A 16,434-nucleotide genomic window follows, 5' to 3' on the forward strand; every position below is an offset into this window, starting at 1 on the left:
GGCATGAAAAGGAGCAACTGATCTTTGCCAAAGAGTATGTGAACAAACCACCATCCTACCTGGAAAAATGTTTTGTGGACAGATGAAACAAAAATAGAGTTCCATGGCAACGCACACCAACAATTTGTTTTCTGACGGTGCAATGAAGCACATTAGGAGAAGAAATCAAAGGATAATCAAGGAGTTTTAGAGCCAGATGTGCTACCCAGTGTAAGAACACTCGGTTTGCATCGAAGATCATGGGTTCTCCAGCAAGATAAAGACCCAAAGCACACATCCCAAAACATGCAGGAATGGATGAGAAGGAAAGAAATGAGCCAGCAATGAGTCCTGATCTCACTCTCTCAGAAAATCTATGGCAATGAGCTGAAATCTGCCACTGGGGTAAGGAATCGTGTTCAAGAGCTTGAACAAATTGCAAAGGAAGAGTGGAAGAAAATACCAGCTGAGATGTGCAAGAAGCTTCTAGATGCTACAAGAAACGTTTGGAGGAAGTCATCGCTGCCAAAGGGTGGACAACCAGATATTGAAGATGGGTGCCTTTATTACTGTCCATGTGTTTTTTTCAATTTCCTCTTGGAAATTACAACATGTAAACTGAAAAATAGTATTTTTTGTTCAATTACTTTGGACATCCAATTTAAAAATTCTGACCATATGAATTTTGGTACATTTATTTCTGAAGATATTGTACAGGTTATGCAAACACTGAAAGGGTGCCAATAGTTGTGACCAGGACTGTATCTGGAATACAGGTTGTATTCCAGATGTGTGGAAGAACATTTGAAGGTACCTTTCATGGCCTGGTTGGCGGCAGGTTGAGGCATCGTCACCTCCGGTTGTTCGTTCACAGCGAGCGGCTTAGATTTAGTTTCTTCAGATTCCGTTAGCGGCTGATTGCTGGCAGCTTCGTCCTCCTCCACCTCCTCACTGAAAAAACAGAAAGAAACGAACATTAAAAACGGTTCACCACAATTACAGAACATCATCTTTTATCACTTGTTCCTCATAGGCTGAGTAATTTTAAAGAATTTATACCTAATTTTAGATTATTTGAGACATTTTGGTCAATTTTTAAAGTCATTTTGGACAATTCTGTAGCAGTCAGAGACATTTTTAAATCTGATTTCTACTACTTTAACAGAGTTGTTTTGGAAAATGTTATAAAATTTTACACATATTAAGTCATTATGGACAATTTTATAATAAATTTGGACATTTATTGTTTCATTTTGGAACATTTTAAATGATTTTGGGACATTTTTTGAGTCATTGTAAATTATTTACATCAAATTTAATTTAAATTGAGTCTCTAGAGACAATTTGTGTTATTTTGGACAATTTTGGACATGTGGACATTTTTTGAGTCAATTTTGACAATTTTTGAGTAATTGTAAACAATTTATGCCTAATTTTAGAATTTTTAAAAATTAATGTAGTCAATTTTCTAATCTACTTTTGGATTATTTTAACAGATTTTGGAAATATTTTATCTCATCTTCGATACAGTAAGTCATTATGGACAATTTTGGAGTAATTTTAGACAGTTTTTGAGTAAATCTGGATTTTTTTGCATAATTTTTTAAACTTTTAATTGATTTTGGACAATTTTTGTTAATTTTATCGAATTTTGGATTCAGTTTGGACCATTTTTGAGTAACTTTGGTAATTCTGAAATCATTTCAGTCTGAGCTTCAAGATATTTTTGTAAAGATTTTAATTTTTGGTCATTTTGAACAATTTTGGAGTAAATTTTTGATACTTTTTAAACACATTTTGGGAAATTGTAAACCAGCTGTTGAATACATTAATTAGTATTCTCATTTTTTAGCAACTTGGACAACTTTTGAATAATTCTGATCATGTTTTTTAATCTCAATTTGGCCATTTTTTTTTGGACAGTTTTTGGGTGATTTAGACAACTTGAATCATTTTAGATCATTTTTAGGATGGATTCTATCGACCAAGATTTTTTCCACAATTTGCAGCAAAAACCTAAGATTACAGTTATTTTTTTAACAAAGCCTGTTTTGTGCAAATGGTTTATTTTTGGCAATTTTTGAATCAAACATATAGAATAAAGTGATTTTGATGAAACATCACAACTTTAAGCTTGCATTTGGTCAACTTTCCAGACAGAACTGTGTGTTACAAATGATAAGTTCAAGCAAGAAAGTTGAACATTCAAGAATTCTTTCTGTTTTTATAGTTTCTGGCTGATGAATGGCATCATTTTGGTGATTTTTTTTTAAAAATTGGGGTTTAGAGGGTTAAAACAAACTGAGATACTACTTCAGATGAGATTTTATTCCAGCCTTCGTACCTCTCGTCGTGTTTTTCTTCCATCTCGCTGCTGTTTTCTGCGACTTGTTCCCCCCACGGTCGGAGCGTCACAGTGTCTTTCACAGTCGATCCCCAAAGAACATTCGTTTTCACATTTTCGCTGAGGGAGAACTGCAGTCGCTCCTCGCACACCTGAAGCACCAAAACAAAACCATCAAGATGAATAAACTCCACCAGGCCGTGGAAAAAGCAGAAACCCACCAAAAAACAAGCTCACCTGCATCATGAGACCATTCTTGGTGGTCATCTTGGACAGAGATCCCTGGTCCTTGGTGTCAGATGTCGTCCGTCCCTCATTCCTGTCCTCCTGAAGGTTTTCTTCTGAGTTCAGGATCATCGGTTGAACAGATTCCCCCGAGTGATCAGAGTTTTCAGAGTCCTCCTTCAGGTCCACCTTGCTGCCCTCAGGACCAGGAGATATCTCTGAATCATCATCACCAGAGCTGCTACCTTTCTGATCAGGTGTTTTCTTCAAAGACTCCAGAAGCTCCAGGTTCCCCAGGAAAAGGTCCTCCTCCTCGTCCCCAGATATGCAGCACAATTGTTCCAACTTTTCAAAGTCCTCCAGAGGCTCCTCGTCCAAATCTTTCCACTCGGAAATCAGCAGCTCTGGGAGGTTGTTCAGGGGAACTTGAGGTGCAGAAGGTGCTGCTGGTGATGTTATCTGGGACACGTTATCGTGATCGTCCTGACCTTCTAAGGTGGAGGTGAGGTTGGTCTCATCGGTAAGCGTTATGTGCACCGAGGGGAGCTTCAGGTTGGCCGAGATGCCTTTACTTTGAGTCGCAGCAGGTTCTTGCAGAGGTGGCTCTGGGACATCGGCTGGGTAAGCTGAGGAAATATACAACTCCGTCTCAGCATCGGCAATAAAATCCTCAAGATTAATGTGGCTAATAAAGTCCTCCGTGTCTATAACCGATGGAGGTGGGCTGGGGAAAGAGTCGTCTAAACTCTCCAGTTTATCATCTTGCACATCAAGGTCTATGCTCGGAGGAGGACTTGGAAAATCTACAGAGCTGAAGTTGTCGGCTTGAGACTGATCTATCTCATCCTGAGCATCACAGGGATCAGACGGAGGAGGAACATTTCTGAAATCTTCCTCTACCTTCATAATGCTGATTCCTTCCTCTATGTACTGCCACGGTCTCATCTTAGCCTCTGAATCTAAGCCTGACTCGACGTTTTCCAGGTCTGAGAAGTTCACGTGAGGAGCTTCAGTGATGCAGATCGATATGTTTGATGAGTTCTCTACAGTGTGACTGAAGAAGTTCTCAGCTGATGTATTCTCCTCCCTCTGGATGCTGCTGAGTTCATTCTGTGGCCATCTGTTAAAGTTCTGATTCTCCGCCGTCTCTGTGGACTCGAGGCGACCTTCTCCATGCCTGACTGATGAGATCTTCACGGTCTCCTCTGCTGGTATCTCAACGTTCTCCACTTCAATATCCGACTGTTCTCTATTTGGTTCTTCCTTAAATCCATCAATTTCCCTCAGGTTCTCTATATTTTCCTCTTGTTGTATGTCTGCTACACTCTGGTGGTTTTCTGGATCTTTAGAGTCCCACATTTCCTTCGCTTGAACTTTGCCACCAAGCCCTTGACCTTCGCTGTTCCAGGTTTCTTTGCAGCCCTCCAGGAGGGCAGGATGAGGCTCGCTTCCTGCAAGTTCATTGTTTTCTTCGGTCTCCCAGTATTCCTGACCCACGACCAGCCTCTCCCCGACCTCCCAGGCGTGGTTACCAAACCCAGAGAAGAACTCCGATCCCAGTTCGGCTCCTCGGCACCTCCTCTCTGGAGAGGCCCACTGGTTGTTTTCGTCAGGCCACAACCGCAAGTCGCTTGACTGTGAAAAACGGTGGCAGTCCAACTCTCCCTGAACCGCTCCGGATCTTTCTTCGTCCAGATCACTCCATAGCCCCTCGCAGGACCCTTTATCCACAGCAGTTCTGCTTAACGCTCCTCTCAGAGGGGACTTTTCCTTCATAGCGTTGCTCAGCTCGGCGGCGACCAGCTGCTTCTCTGTCTCCATCGTAATACTGATGTCCCCCCTGCCGTCTGAGCAGTGAAGGTTTCTCAGTCCGAGTTCGTTGTGGTCGAAATCAAGCTTTTCGTTGCATCTCTGTGGCTTCTCAACAACCGGCTCAGCCCAGGGACTGGTCACTTTATTTGACAGGATTTCATCTTGATTCGTAGCCTCGTCAGTTTCACACAGTTTGGACAATCTGGACTCTAATTCCACAGTTTCATCTCCAGATTTCAAGGAATTCAGTGCGGCAAGATGGTTGTCTGCTTCTGTAATATTTGTTAGATCCTTGCTGCCAGATACAGAGTTGATCAAGCTATTTGTCTTAGAACGCAGGCTGAAGTCGCTCTCCGTAGAGTCTGTTATCTGTGAAATGATGCCATCTATGTAGTGGCTGTCAATCACGAACCCTTTCAGCGGTTCCTCATCTAATTTAGAGAACAACTTATCAATTAAGTCAACACAGTCTTTAGCCTGCGGATCATCATGGATCACGTCGTGGAAAATCCCAGAATCATCTCTTTGTGTAGATTCCAATCCTTTACTGTTACCTAAATGATTTTCATGAGCATTTTGATAAACGATACTTTTCTCTTCATGGATCTCAACAGTTCTTTCTTCGACACTTTTTGTTTTGTTGTCTGGAATGTGCATATTATTCCTTAAAGGACTCTTTTCTCCTGTCTCTCCCTCTTCTTCGGTTTTCTCCTCTATCCCCATCAGTATTCCCCGATCTCCTCCTCGGCTGCTGCCCGGCCTCGAGGCGATGAGTCCGTCGCTGCTCCTCTTGTTCATCCCGTCGCCCTCGAAGTCGCTATCGGAGAAATACGCCGAGTCTCGATGCGGCGTTTCGTTTCCAAGCGCCCGCCACCCACTGCTTCCTCCTCTTTCGCCACCGCCTGACATCCATGTGTCGCTCGGCGTGAGGCAGTCGGTGGAACTGGAGGTCATTGGCGACAGGACCGAATCAGTCGGTGTTACCAGGGAGGCATCCGAGGAAGGGTCCCAGTCCGGAGTGCTTGGTGCATTCTGGGCGTTTTTCTGGTCGTTGTGCTGCAGTGAATTTTCTCTTTTTGTGTCATGAGAGTTCTCCGGATCAGCTGTTGTTGTCTGACCTCCTCTCTCCGAGGCCTGCAGGTCACCCTTCATTATCTCACCATTCCCCACAACAGCAGCTTCATTTGCAGCAGGCGGTTTGTTCGTCACAGTGTTGGAGTCTTTGGTTGGAGAGCGTTCGGTTGGATCCTCTCCTCTGGCAGGTAACGCTGGTCCATCTGAACTCTCCTCCTCCTCCTTCTGACAGGACAGTGTTTGGTTGTGCAATAAACCGTTCTTGGGCATGATTTCGGCAAACACAAATTCACCTGGCTGGCAGTGGTCGGTATTGTCCGGTTTTAGAGGCTGTATGTTTGATCCTATGTGGAGAATCGGGATCTCGGGCCTCATGGAGACTTTTATCTCGCTCTTCTTGGCACGCTTGGTGACTTGGGCATAGATAGCCTCGGTCTGTGTGTCATCTTTGCCCTTGTTGGATGCTCGTATGGAGCTTTCCGACTGGAATCTGATGGTCTGAGCAGAGTTTGGGTCAATGCATATGGATTCATACTCAGGGGACAGCGGAGTCGGGGAGTAAGATGAGTCTGTCTCCTTCTTGTTTGCATTTTGTCTTGATATAATCTCAGTAAGAAACGTCTCTGCTGACTGAATCTCCTTCAGGAACTCCTCTCTTGTCATTTCAGTTCTCTGTGGCTCTGAAAGTGTTTCAGACTTCTCAACAGTGATCTCAGACAGCAGAGAACGGGATCTTCGAATACCTTTAGAGTAGGCTTCCTCTGCCTCGGTGTATGAAGGAAGGCCTGGAGCGCAGACATAGGGCCGAAGTCTGGATCCTGCCGGATAGAGGTATTTCACTGGATCATTTTCCGATCCTTCTTCCAGATCCGAGTCCATCCCACCGGTGTCGATCTCTGTGAGGAAAAGATCCCTCTGGAATGATTCTTTAGTCACCATTTCATTGTCTTCAGTGGCGATCCGGTTGTTGTGTTTTTCTGGTGCCCATGATTCTCCTGCTGAGCCCAGCTCCGTGATCAGCGACTGGGATCGCCTCATCCCTCCTTTGTTCGGCAAAACAAAGTTCCCCCATCTGTCTCCGTCTCTTTTCTCCTCCTTCTTTGCCTCCCATGAAGCCTCCGACTTGCCATCGCTCGGCTCGCTCGATATCTCCGTCAGAAACAGGTGCATGGGAGATTTCCTGGCAGCGGCAATGCGTTCTGCCTGAAGCTCAGCATCTTCCTTCCAAATGGCCGGCAGGATGGTGTCGAGGCGTGACTGAGTCCGTTTTATTCCCCTGGAGAAGAACTCGGATGCGGCCGGGTCGGCATCTTCAGAGAGGCTGGAGTGAGCGATGGTGGTCCCTCCGTTGGCTCTCTCAGGCGACATGAAGGGTGAGTCGTCCTCGTCTGAGTAGGTGGGACTGGACGAAGACTGCTGGTCAGTCTGGGAGTTTGTGGGCTGAGGGTGGGGGAGGTTTCGATAAATAGGGCGCAGAGGGTTTTCCCTTCGAATAGGAGAGTCAAAGTCTTTTGCCTGCGAATGCTGCCGAGTGTCACCATCTCGGTTGGACAGATCGCAGGACAGCTGGTCTCTGCTGGATCTTTGCATGTGTGGCTTGCTGTACCTGGAGTAGATATCGGCTGTGTTGTAGCTGGGACAGGTTCTTTGTTGTCTGGAGTGTGGAGGGAGGGGTGGAGGGCACATCTGAGGAGGTTGGGGGTAAATCGGATGACTTGATGGAGGTAAGGAGGGTGAGAGGGATGGTGAAGGAGGCAGAGCCTGACGGGATCGATGGAGCCCCAGGTGATCGAAGGTGGACGGTGGACAGGAGTGGAGGGGGTCCGTCTCGATTTTCCCACCGATAGTGTAGTGAGGCAGGCCTCTGTACCCGAGTGGTGGGGCGGGGAGAGGCCGTGAGTGGAGGTGATTGGCCGAGGACATGGACATGGAGCGAGGTTTGGGAGGCAGGACCGGAGCTTGAGGTTTCTTATCCACCTCGCTGCTCTTTTTGATCTCCACTTCATCATCGTCGCCCAAATCGACCACAGAGAAGTCGGTCACTCTGGTCGAGGTGTCCCTGAACTCGGCCACACCGGTGTTGGGCACCTGGAGCTGAACCTCACTTGATCGGACCGTCTGCAGGCCCTTTCCACACTTATCAGACGAACAATAAGGGACTCGCTCTTTTCCCAGCATCCCACTGCGTATCTCCACCAGCTCCATGTCTCCGGGACAAATAGAATCCGATCGGAAAGAAGACTTTGATTTGAGGGTCGGTGACTTGTCCTGGGGGGTGTGTTCTTCCAGTCTGATGTAGTATTCACTGGCCAGGGAGGGGCTGCGAGCGCTTATCACGGGCACCACAGTGGGCGTGTCCAAAGACTGCCTGTGGTTGTTGTTCACAGTCGGTATCGGCTGAGGGGGAGGTAGCGGCTTGTAGCCTCGTCTGGCGTGAGCCTTCTCCCAGAAATACTCAAAGTTCAAGCCTTTGCTGGTTTCAGTGACAGTCAGGATGTCATCGAGTTCGGATGAGGACGGGGTGATGCAGTTCCCGACCGGGTCCAGCAGGGGGTAGGAGTTGTCCCGGTCATCCCGGCCGTACTCCCGCTGCCGCTCGGCCGCTGCAGTCTGAAAGGCAGGAGGACGCAGTAAATCCCAGCGTCTTTCAAATGACTCCTCACTCTCCCCTCTCCTTCCTCTGCCCTCCTCGTACTCCTCATCCTCTTCATCTTCCTCCCCGACGCTCCCCCTTGCCAGGCTTCGCTCGGCCGCCAGCAGGGAGGAGAGCAGCAGGAATATCTCGGCTACAGAGGGTCGCTGTGACGGAGGCAACCAGCAGGACTGCATGATCTCATACCTGCAGACAAGACAGAAAAACTAATCAGCTTGAGAATTAGCATAGCAGTCATGTCTGTACAGTAAAGTTAGCGTAGTGGCACTGACCAGTAGTCTGCATGGGACAGCTTGAGTCTGGGTTGAGCCAGTGTGATCTGTCTCTCCCTGATGACGAAGGTCAGAACCTCTTCATTACTCAGGTGTCGGTGAGGCTGACAGCCGAACTCAAACAGCTCCCAAATCACCACCCCCAAAGACCTGAAAGAAGAACAGTGAAAACGGTGACAGATGATCTGTTATGCAACACTTTCATAGCAACACCTCGTACAGATGGAGCTCTGACTTCCAACAAAATCAAGAAAAAAGTTTATAATGTTCAGTTTTTGTTGGAAATGTTGCAGAAAACTTTTGATAATTAACATTTTTCAGCTCAGTAACAAGACAACAGCACATACTACAGTCACATAACTCGTAAAAGCAGCATTTATCATTGTGTGGATGCATTTTTACTTTAAATATTTGTAAGATAAACTTGAAAAGACCAATAAATGTCAATCTTGTGTGCTTTTCATTGATATTTCTATCTGACCGCTGCGCAAATCTTCTCCAGAACATCCCAAAGGTTCTCAGTGGGGCTGAGGTCTGGACTGTGGAGGTCAATCCATCTCAAGCTCACTGATCCACTCATTCTCAATGTGACCCCATGAATCCTGGCATCGTCATCTTGGAACATGAAGAAAATTTCCACTGATGGAAAGACCTGGTCCTTCAGTATCTTCAGGTAGTCAGCTGACCTCATTCTTTGGGAACATAATGGTGCTGAACCTGACCAACCCCAGACCATAACTCTAACCCCCACAGGCTGGTAGGCACTAGCCATGATGAGTGCATCACTTCATCTGCCTCTCTTCTTACCCTGACACCCTCATCTGCTGGTTTATCTTTGACTCCTCTGGACACTAAACCTATCGTCAGGCATGGTGGTGGCAGTATTATGATACTATCAAGTCTGAGACAGAAAGACGACAAATTTAGTGGAACTGTACCAGAATTGATGCACCAATTCTGGTGCAGTTCCACTAAATTTGTTGTCTTTCTGATTTGTTTCTTCAAGCTCTTGATGGGTTTGAGTCAGGATTTTAAGGAGACCAGTCTAGAACCTTCATTTCAGCCTGATGAAACCATTTCTTTACCACGTCTGATGTGTGTTTGGGCTCATGGTCTCGTTGAAACATCCAACTGTGTCCAAGATCAACCTTCTGCTGATGGTTTCAGGTTTTCCTGAAGAATGTGGAGGTAATCCTCCTTCCTCATTATTCCATTTACTTTGTGGAAAGCTCTGGTTCCACAGAGCATGATACTGCCACCACCATGCTTGGTGGAAGGTTTGGTGTTCTTGAGGTTAAAAAAAAGTCCAAGTCCTGCCTAAGACAGTCTGAAACCAGTCCTCACAAAGTTTTAAACCAGGACCAAAATCAAACCTAAACTACTCCTAAAAAAGTCCAAGACCTTGTAAAACCAGTCCTAAAGCAGTCCTTAAAAGGTCTAAAACCAGGATCAAAATCAAACCTAAACTACTCCTAAAAAAGTCCAAGACCTTGTAAAACCAGTCCTAAAGCAGTCCTTAAAAGGTCTAAAACCAGGATCAAAATCAAACCTAAACTACTCCTAAAAAAGTCCAAGACCTTGTAAAACCAGTCCTAAAGCAGTCTTTAAAAGGTCTAAAACCAGGATAAAAATCAAACCTAAACCAGTCCAAAAAAACATTTAGAGCCAGTCAGAATCCAGTCTGAAACCAGTCCTAAAAAAGTCAAAAACCAGCACAAAGTCAGAACCAAAACCTGACCTAAACTACTGCTCCCATCCCTCTGGAACCGGGTAGATCTGGACTCATCAGACCACATGAGCTTCTTCCATTGATCCAGAGTCCAATCTTTATTTTTTCTGATTATGCTCACTGATCAGTGGTTTTCTTAGAGCTACAGCTGTTTAGTCCCAATCCTTTGAGTTCCCTTCATGTGGAAATGTTCTTACTTTCACTATTAAACAGCTGTGAGTTCTACTGGTGGTTTCCTACGATCATCTAAGAGTTTGTTCCTGAAGATGATGGTTCTCTACTATCCTTCAGGTTCTAATGATGCGTTGGATGGTTCTTAACCTGATTTCAGTTGTTTCATCTCCTTAGTTGTTTTCTTTGCTTGATGCAGGCCAATAATTTGACCCTTCTGAGACAGATTAACATCCTTTCCATGACCACAGGATATGTCTAACCCTAATCCAGGTTATTTTTTGGACAGGCAGTGTATATTAGTTGTAAACGTACCACACGTTGCTGGTCTTGGTTTGGTCGGTGACGATCAGAGATCCTCGATATTCCTCCAGCAGCTCAGGAGCAATCCATCGCAGAGGAATCCAAAGCTTGTCTGGAGTCAGGTAATAATCCTCCTTCACAAACACACATAACAAGGTTAAATATGGATCAGGAAATTAAAAATACAAGAAGAAACACCTGGTTTAGTGCTGATTTTTACCTTGTAATGGTTGTGTGAGAGGCCGTAGTCTCCTATTCTCACAGTGAGGTCGGAGGTCAGCAGGCAGTTCCTTAAAGCCAGATCACTGCAGACACACCAAACACCTTTAAAATCACAACTTTTATCAGGATGAAAGATTAGAGTCCAAGAATCCCAGCTGACCTGTGGATGTAGTTGTTCTCGTGGAGATGCAGTAAACCCGACGTGATCTCAAACGCCATCCTCTGCAGCGTCAGGAGGTCCCGAGTTGGCAGGTCCGGAGTCATCCCGTCCGATTTACGCTGAGCTCGAAGGTATCGCTTCAGGTCGCCCTGAAGTCCAGCACAGAGTCAGGAGGGTTACATTAAACATGTAATCTGATTACCGGGTAAAGGATGTAGTCAGTAATCCAAGAATCTCAAAATTAAAGTAAAACATCATGTTTGGGTTACCTCATATTCAATTAAAAACCATGAGAAATTACATCAATCAATTAGAGCATCAACGATTAATCAATTAACCATCAACTATTAAATTAACCTGACATTATTCTGATAATCAGTTCATCAGTTTGAGTCATTTCTAAGGAGCGGGGGTGAATTTTCATAAGAAATATTTATAACAAACTTGAAAAACCCAAATAAATGTTAATTTCGTGTGCATTTCATTGATATTTTTATCGATAATCAAGTAAGAAATGAAGATAGCCTGCACAGAATCTAGATATTTTAAAAAACACAACAATAAAATCAAGCAAAAAAATGTATAATGTTAAATTTTTGGTGGAAATATTCAGTAACTGATGGGGGCCAGCTAAATAAAATACCTACTACAACACCACAAACTGCAGTTACATAATAAACTACAGCAACTATTTTGATAAAGAGAGTGTGGATCTGAAGACTTCGAGTCATAGTCATCACATCAACCATTGGATCCAGGAAGTTACATGCATTACACCACCGTTCAAAGTTTGGGTTCATTCAGACAATTCCATGTTTTCCATGAAAGCTCCCACTTTTATCCATGTGCTAACATAACTGCACAAGGGTTTTCTAATCATCAATGAGCCTTTCAACACCATTAGCTAACACAATGTAGCATTAGAACACAGGAGTGATGGTTGCTGGAAATGTTCCTCTGTACCTCTATGGAGATATTCCATTAAAAATCAGCTGTTTCCAGGTAGAATAGTCATTTACCACATTAACAATGTCTACACTGGATTTATCATTCATTTAATGTTATCTCCATTTAAAAAAATATTTTCTTTCAAAAATAAGGATATTTTTAAGTGACCCTAAACTCTTGAAAGGTAGTGTTTGTTGGACAAGAGTTCAGGTCTGAAGACTTCGACATTCCAACACTGAGTCGTAGTTATCATGTCAACCATTGGAAACAGGAAGTTACAGCCATTACATTTGCACGTTCCAATGCTAGAAACTCTGTGATGTAATCCTTGACATTGGTCAGCGTAGTCTTAACACTTTGACAAGCCTCACACCTCGACACCCCCGAAGGCCCGTTCAACGCTGCTTGCAGCTTTAATTAGATACTGCTGTTCCATGTATTCCGTGAGCCTGTTTGTGCAGCACAACATCAATGCAAACAGTGGATTGTATTCCATGTGAACCCGAGAGGAGGATGAGTTAGTGTCAGTTTGGCTGTAAGACTGAATTGATTGTTCCAGAGATAAAAACCTGCAGAAACACTGTACGAGCAGTGGAGCTATTTGTGATTTCTGCGGTAAATTTTTTTTTTTTTTGGTGTTTTCCATCACACAGCCTCAGCAGCAGCATGGGAATCAGTAATGAGATGGTTGCCTTTGTGTTCGTCATATTTGTGCTCCGGGAAGGGCAGAGGAATAAAACCAGGGCCGTGAAAAATATCAGCGAGGAGAGGATGATGGGGGACTCTATCAGACAAGGTTAGAGCTGCTGCTGCTGTGACTGATCCGCTCTCACGGTTGTTCGGCCTCATATGGTTTTATTAATCAGTCAGTGATTAATCCGGCCCAGATTGTAGACGCTGGACACGTCTGTAACTGTAATAACTCAGGATTTCTGCAGCAAATGGTTTGTATGCAGAGCTGCTCTGATCAGATGACAGTAGAAGGAGGCGTGAAGCATTTTGGATGCAACTAAACTGGTGCCAGGAGAGATTTAAAGTAGCAAGTAGAGGACAAAACACCATGCCGGCAAAAAAATATAGATATATTTGCAGTCTTCAATAGAAAAAACAAAAGATAACAAAGAGAAACTTGAAGGAAAAACATTTAAATGACTTTAAAGACTTAAGCAGAATCAGTTACTACAGATCATTTCCCAAATCTCTCCCTTTATACTTATATTAACAGTGGTGGTTCATTTTAAATTTCAGTGACTCCTAAAACTCTGAATTTTCTATGTTGGAATCATTAAAACACATGAATCTATTTTGGTTCCTTCATAGATTTATTAAAGGTCTTCTGGAAACAACGAAATCTGCTGGGTCAAAAATAATACAAACACAAATGTTAATGTTTTTCCATTTTCATCTCAACTGGATGCTTTTAGCTTCTGGTTTATCGTCGACCCTCCTCTTGACCTGAATTCTAGTCTGGTTTAGTCATTTATTTACCACTTTTGATGTGTGCTTGGAGCATGATACTGCCACCACCATGCTTGACAGTAGGTTTGGTGTTCTCTGAATTAAAACCCTCACCTCCTAGAACTCTGAATTTTCTATGATGGAATCATTAAAACACACAAGTCTTTGTCACTACAACAATCATGTATTTTGGTTCTTTCATAGATTTATTAAAGGTCTTTTGGAAACGTGACAAAATCTGCTGGATGTAATTTAAAACAAACTGATTTATTTTGGACAATTTCTGAGTCATTTCAAACAATTTATACCCAATTTTAGATCAACTGAGTTGTTATAGACAATTACTGAGTAAATTTCTGAGTAATTTTGAGCAGTTCTGGACCATTTTAATTGATTTTTGACCATTTTTAAAAAATCATTTTATATCATTTATATCTAATATAAGACAAATTGATTTAGACTGGATAAATCTGGTGTCAATTTAGATAGTTGATGAATGAATCTGACAATTTGTGGGTCATTTCGAACAATTTATACCTAATTTTAGATCAACTGAGTCATTTCGGACAATTATTTAGTACATGTGGACAATATTCAATTCAACTTTGGACTATTTTCACAGATTTTGGTTTATCGTTTTAGTCATACTGGACAAACTGAGTCGTTTTTCAAAAGTGATTCTAGTCATTGCCCTCAGAGCATAATACTGCCACCACCATGCTTGACAGTAGGTTTGGTGTTCCTGGAGGTAAAGCCCTCACCTCCTATAAATAAATTTTCGATGATGGAATCATTGAAACACATGAATCTTTGTCACAGAAACAATCATGTATTTTGGTTCTTTCATAGATTTATTAAAGGTCTCCTAGAAATCTGACAAAATCTGCAAAACAGCAACTTGAACTATACGTTTTGGTGATGTAGAAAGTTGTGTTAATCTAGTTTTCTTAGTTTCATGGCGTCTTAACTTCTCATGAGTGATCCCAGTCGACTACAGCTGCTGACTCTTCTGATCCAGTTTAAATAGAACCATCAGATCCACTCATTAGTCTCAAACTCTACAGGAGGAAAGTCTTGGAGCCATTTCTAAGTAGCTTCAGATCCAAAATCATCAGTTTGTCAGAATAAAGTTCATGGTCCAGTTGTGTTGCTGCCACCATCAGGAAGAAAACACAAACTACCACCTGCTGCTGAGAGAAGAAGGAAGTTCTTCCTCTAGAAGCAGAACCTTAAATCTCCACTCAAGTTAGTAAAAGTTCAGATCATCACTCACCAGCTGACAGAACTCCATCACCAGCAGGAAGGGGATGCTCTCACTGCACTGACCCAAACACTGGAGGATGTTGGGATGTTTGAGGCTCCTGATGGGACGAAACCACAGATTAGATGGATGGATGGATGGATGGATGGATGGAATAATGGATTGATGATGGATGGATGGATGGATGGATTGATGAATGGACGGATGGATGGATGGATGGAATGATGGATGGATGGATGATGGATGGATGGATGGATGGATGGATTGATGAATGGACGGATGGATGGATGGATGGAATGATGCATGGATGGATGGATGATGGATGGATGAATGATGGATGGATGGATGGATGGTGGATGGATGGATGGATGGATGGATGGAATGATGGATGGATGGATGGATGGATGATGGATGGATGATGATGGATGGATGGATGGATGGATGGATGGATGGATGGATGGATGGATGGATGGATGGATGATGGATGGATGGATGGATGGATGATGATGGATGGATGGTGGATAGATGATGGATGGATGGATGGATGGATGGATGGATGGATGGATGGATGGATGGATGGATGGATGATGGATGAGACAATTTCAATCTAGTTTCAGACTATTTCAATGGCTATGGACAAACGTGGAGTTGTTTTGGGAAACTAGATCTAACTTTAGATCATTATGCAACATTTTTAAGTAATTTTGGACAGTTTTTTGAGTGAAGTTGGATATTTTTGTCTCATTATGGACAATTCCAATTGATTTCTGACCATTTTTGAGTCATTTTAGACTGTTTATATCATTTTGGACCGTTTTTGAGTAATTTTAAACTATTGTGTTCAATTTCAGTCAATTTTCAAGTCATTTTGGCAGATTTTTGAGTAAATGTCAACAATTTCAATCTAGCTTCAGATTATTTTAATGGGTTATGAACAAATCTGGAGTAGTTTTGGGAAACTAGATCTAATTTTGGACACATTAAGTCATTATGGAACATTTTTGAGGAAAGATGGATATTTTTCTCTCATTTTGGACAATTTCAATTGATTTCTAGCCATTTCTGTCATTTTAGACTGTTTATATCTAATTTAAAACAAATTGATTCATATTGGCCCATTTTTGAGTCATTCTGAACAATTTAAACCTAATCTAAATCAACTGAGTCATTTTGGACAATTACTTAGTACATGTGGACAAGTTTTAATTCAACTTTGGACTATTTTCACTTATTTTGGATCATCTTTTGTAGTCATGTTGGACAAACTGAGTCATTTTTTCAAAAGCGTTACATGATTCTAGACATTTTCAAATGCAGTAGGTAGATAGAATTACCATTAAACACATTTTAAGACATTTTGGACAGTTTGCGAGTAATTCTGAACTATTTTTTGTCTAATTTCAGTCCATTTTAAAATCATTTTGGCCCATTTTTGAGTACATATAAACAGTTTTAATCTAATTTTGCAGCAGGTAGGTAGTGCTGCTTTGATAGCTGTGATGCTGTTGTAGGTTCTGCAGTGGGAATGAAATCAGTTGTGTCCTTGGATGAATCCTCTGAGTGTGTGTGTGTGTGTGTGTGTGTGTGTGTGTAGTGTGTGTGTGTGTGTGTGTGTGTGTAGTGTGTGTGTGTGTGTGTGTGTGTGTGTGTGTGTGTGTGTGTAGTGTGTGTGTGTGTGTGTGTGTGTGTGTGTGTGTGTGTGTGTGTGTGTGTAGTGTGTGTGTGCGTGTGTGTGTGTGTGTGTGTGTGTGTGTGTGTAGTGTGTGTGTAGTGTGTGTGTGTGTGTGTGTGTGCGTGTGTGTGCGTGTGTGTGTAGTGTGTGT

General features: G+C 42.9%; 1 protein-coding gene across 2 annotated transcripts in view; it reads right to left on the reverse strand.

The window, feature by feature from the left end:
* The window catches only part of lmtk3 (lemur tyrosine kinase 3), a 36,555-nt gene that overhangs the window by 6,417 nt on the left and 13,704 nt on the right, over positions 1–16,434 (reverse strand). For both annotated transcript variants that reach the window (XM_023271082.3, XM_023271083.3), the window contains exons 6-13: positions 14,624–14,711; positions 10,945–11,093; positions 10,783–10,867; positions 10,575–10,696; positions 8,360–8,509; positions 2,561–8,273; positions 2,324–2,475; positions 794–930 (exon numbers count right to left, since the gene is read on the reverse strand). In XM_023271082.3, the coding sequence (XP_023126850.2) occupies positions 794–930; positions 2,324–2,475; positions 2,561–8,273; positions 8,360–8,509; positions 10,575–10,696; positions 10,783–10,867; positions 10,945–11,093; positions 14,624–14,711 (6,596 nt within the window). The remainder of the gene's footprint in view (positions 1–793; positions 931–2,323; positions 2,476–2,560; positions 8,274–8,359; positions 8,510–10,574; positions 10,697–10,782; positions 10,868–10,944; positions 11,094–14,623; positions 14,712–16,434) is intronic.

The sequence above is a fragment of the Amphiprion ocellaris genome, chromosome 9 (genome assembly GCF_022539595.1).
Source record: "Amphiprion ocellaris isolate individual 3 ecotype Okinawa chromosome 9, ASM2253959v1, whole genome shotgun sequence".
NCBI lineage: Eukaryota > Metazoa > Chordata > Actinopteri > Pomacentridae > Amphiprion > Amphiprion ocellaris.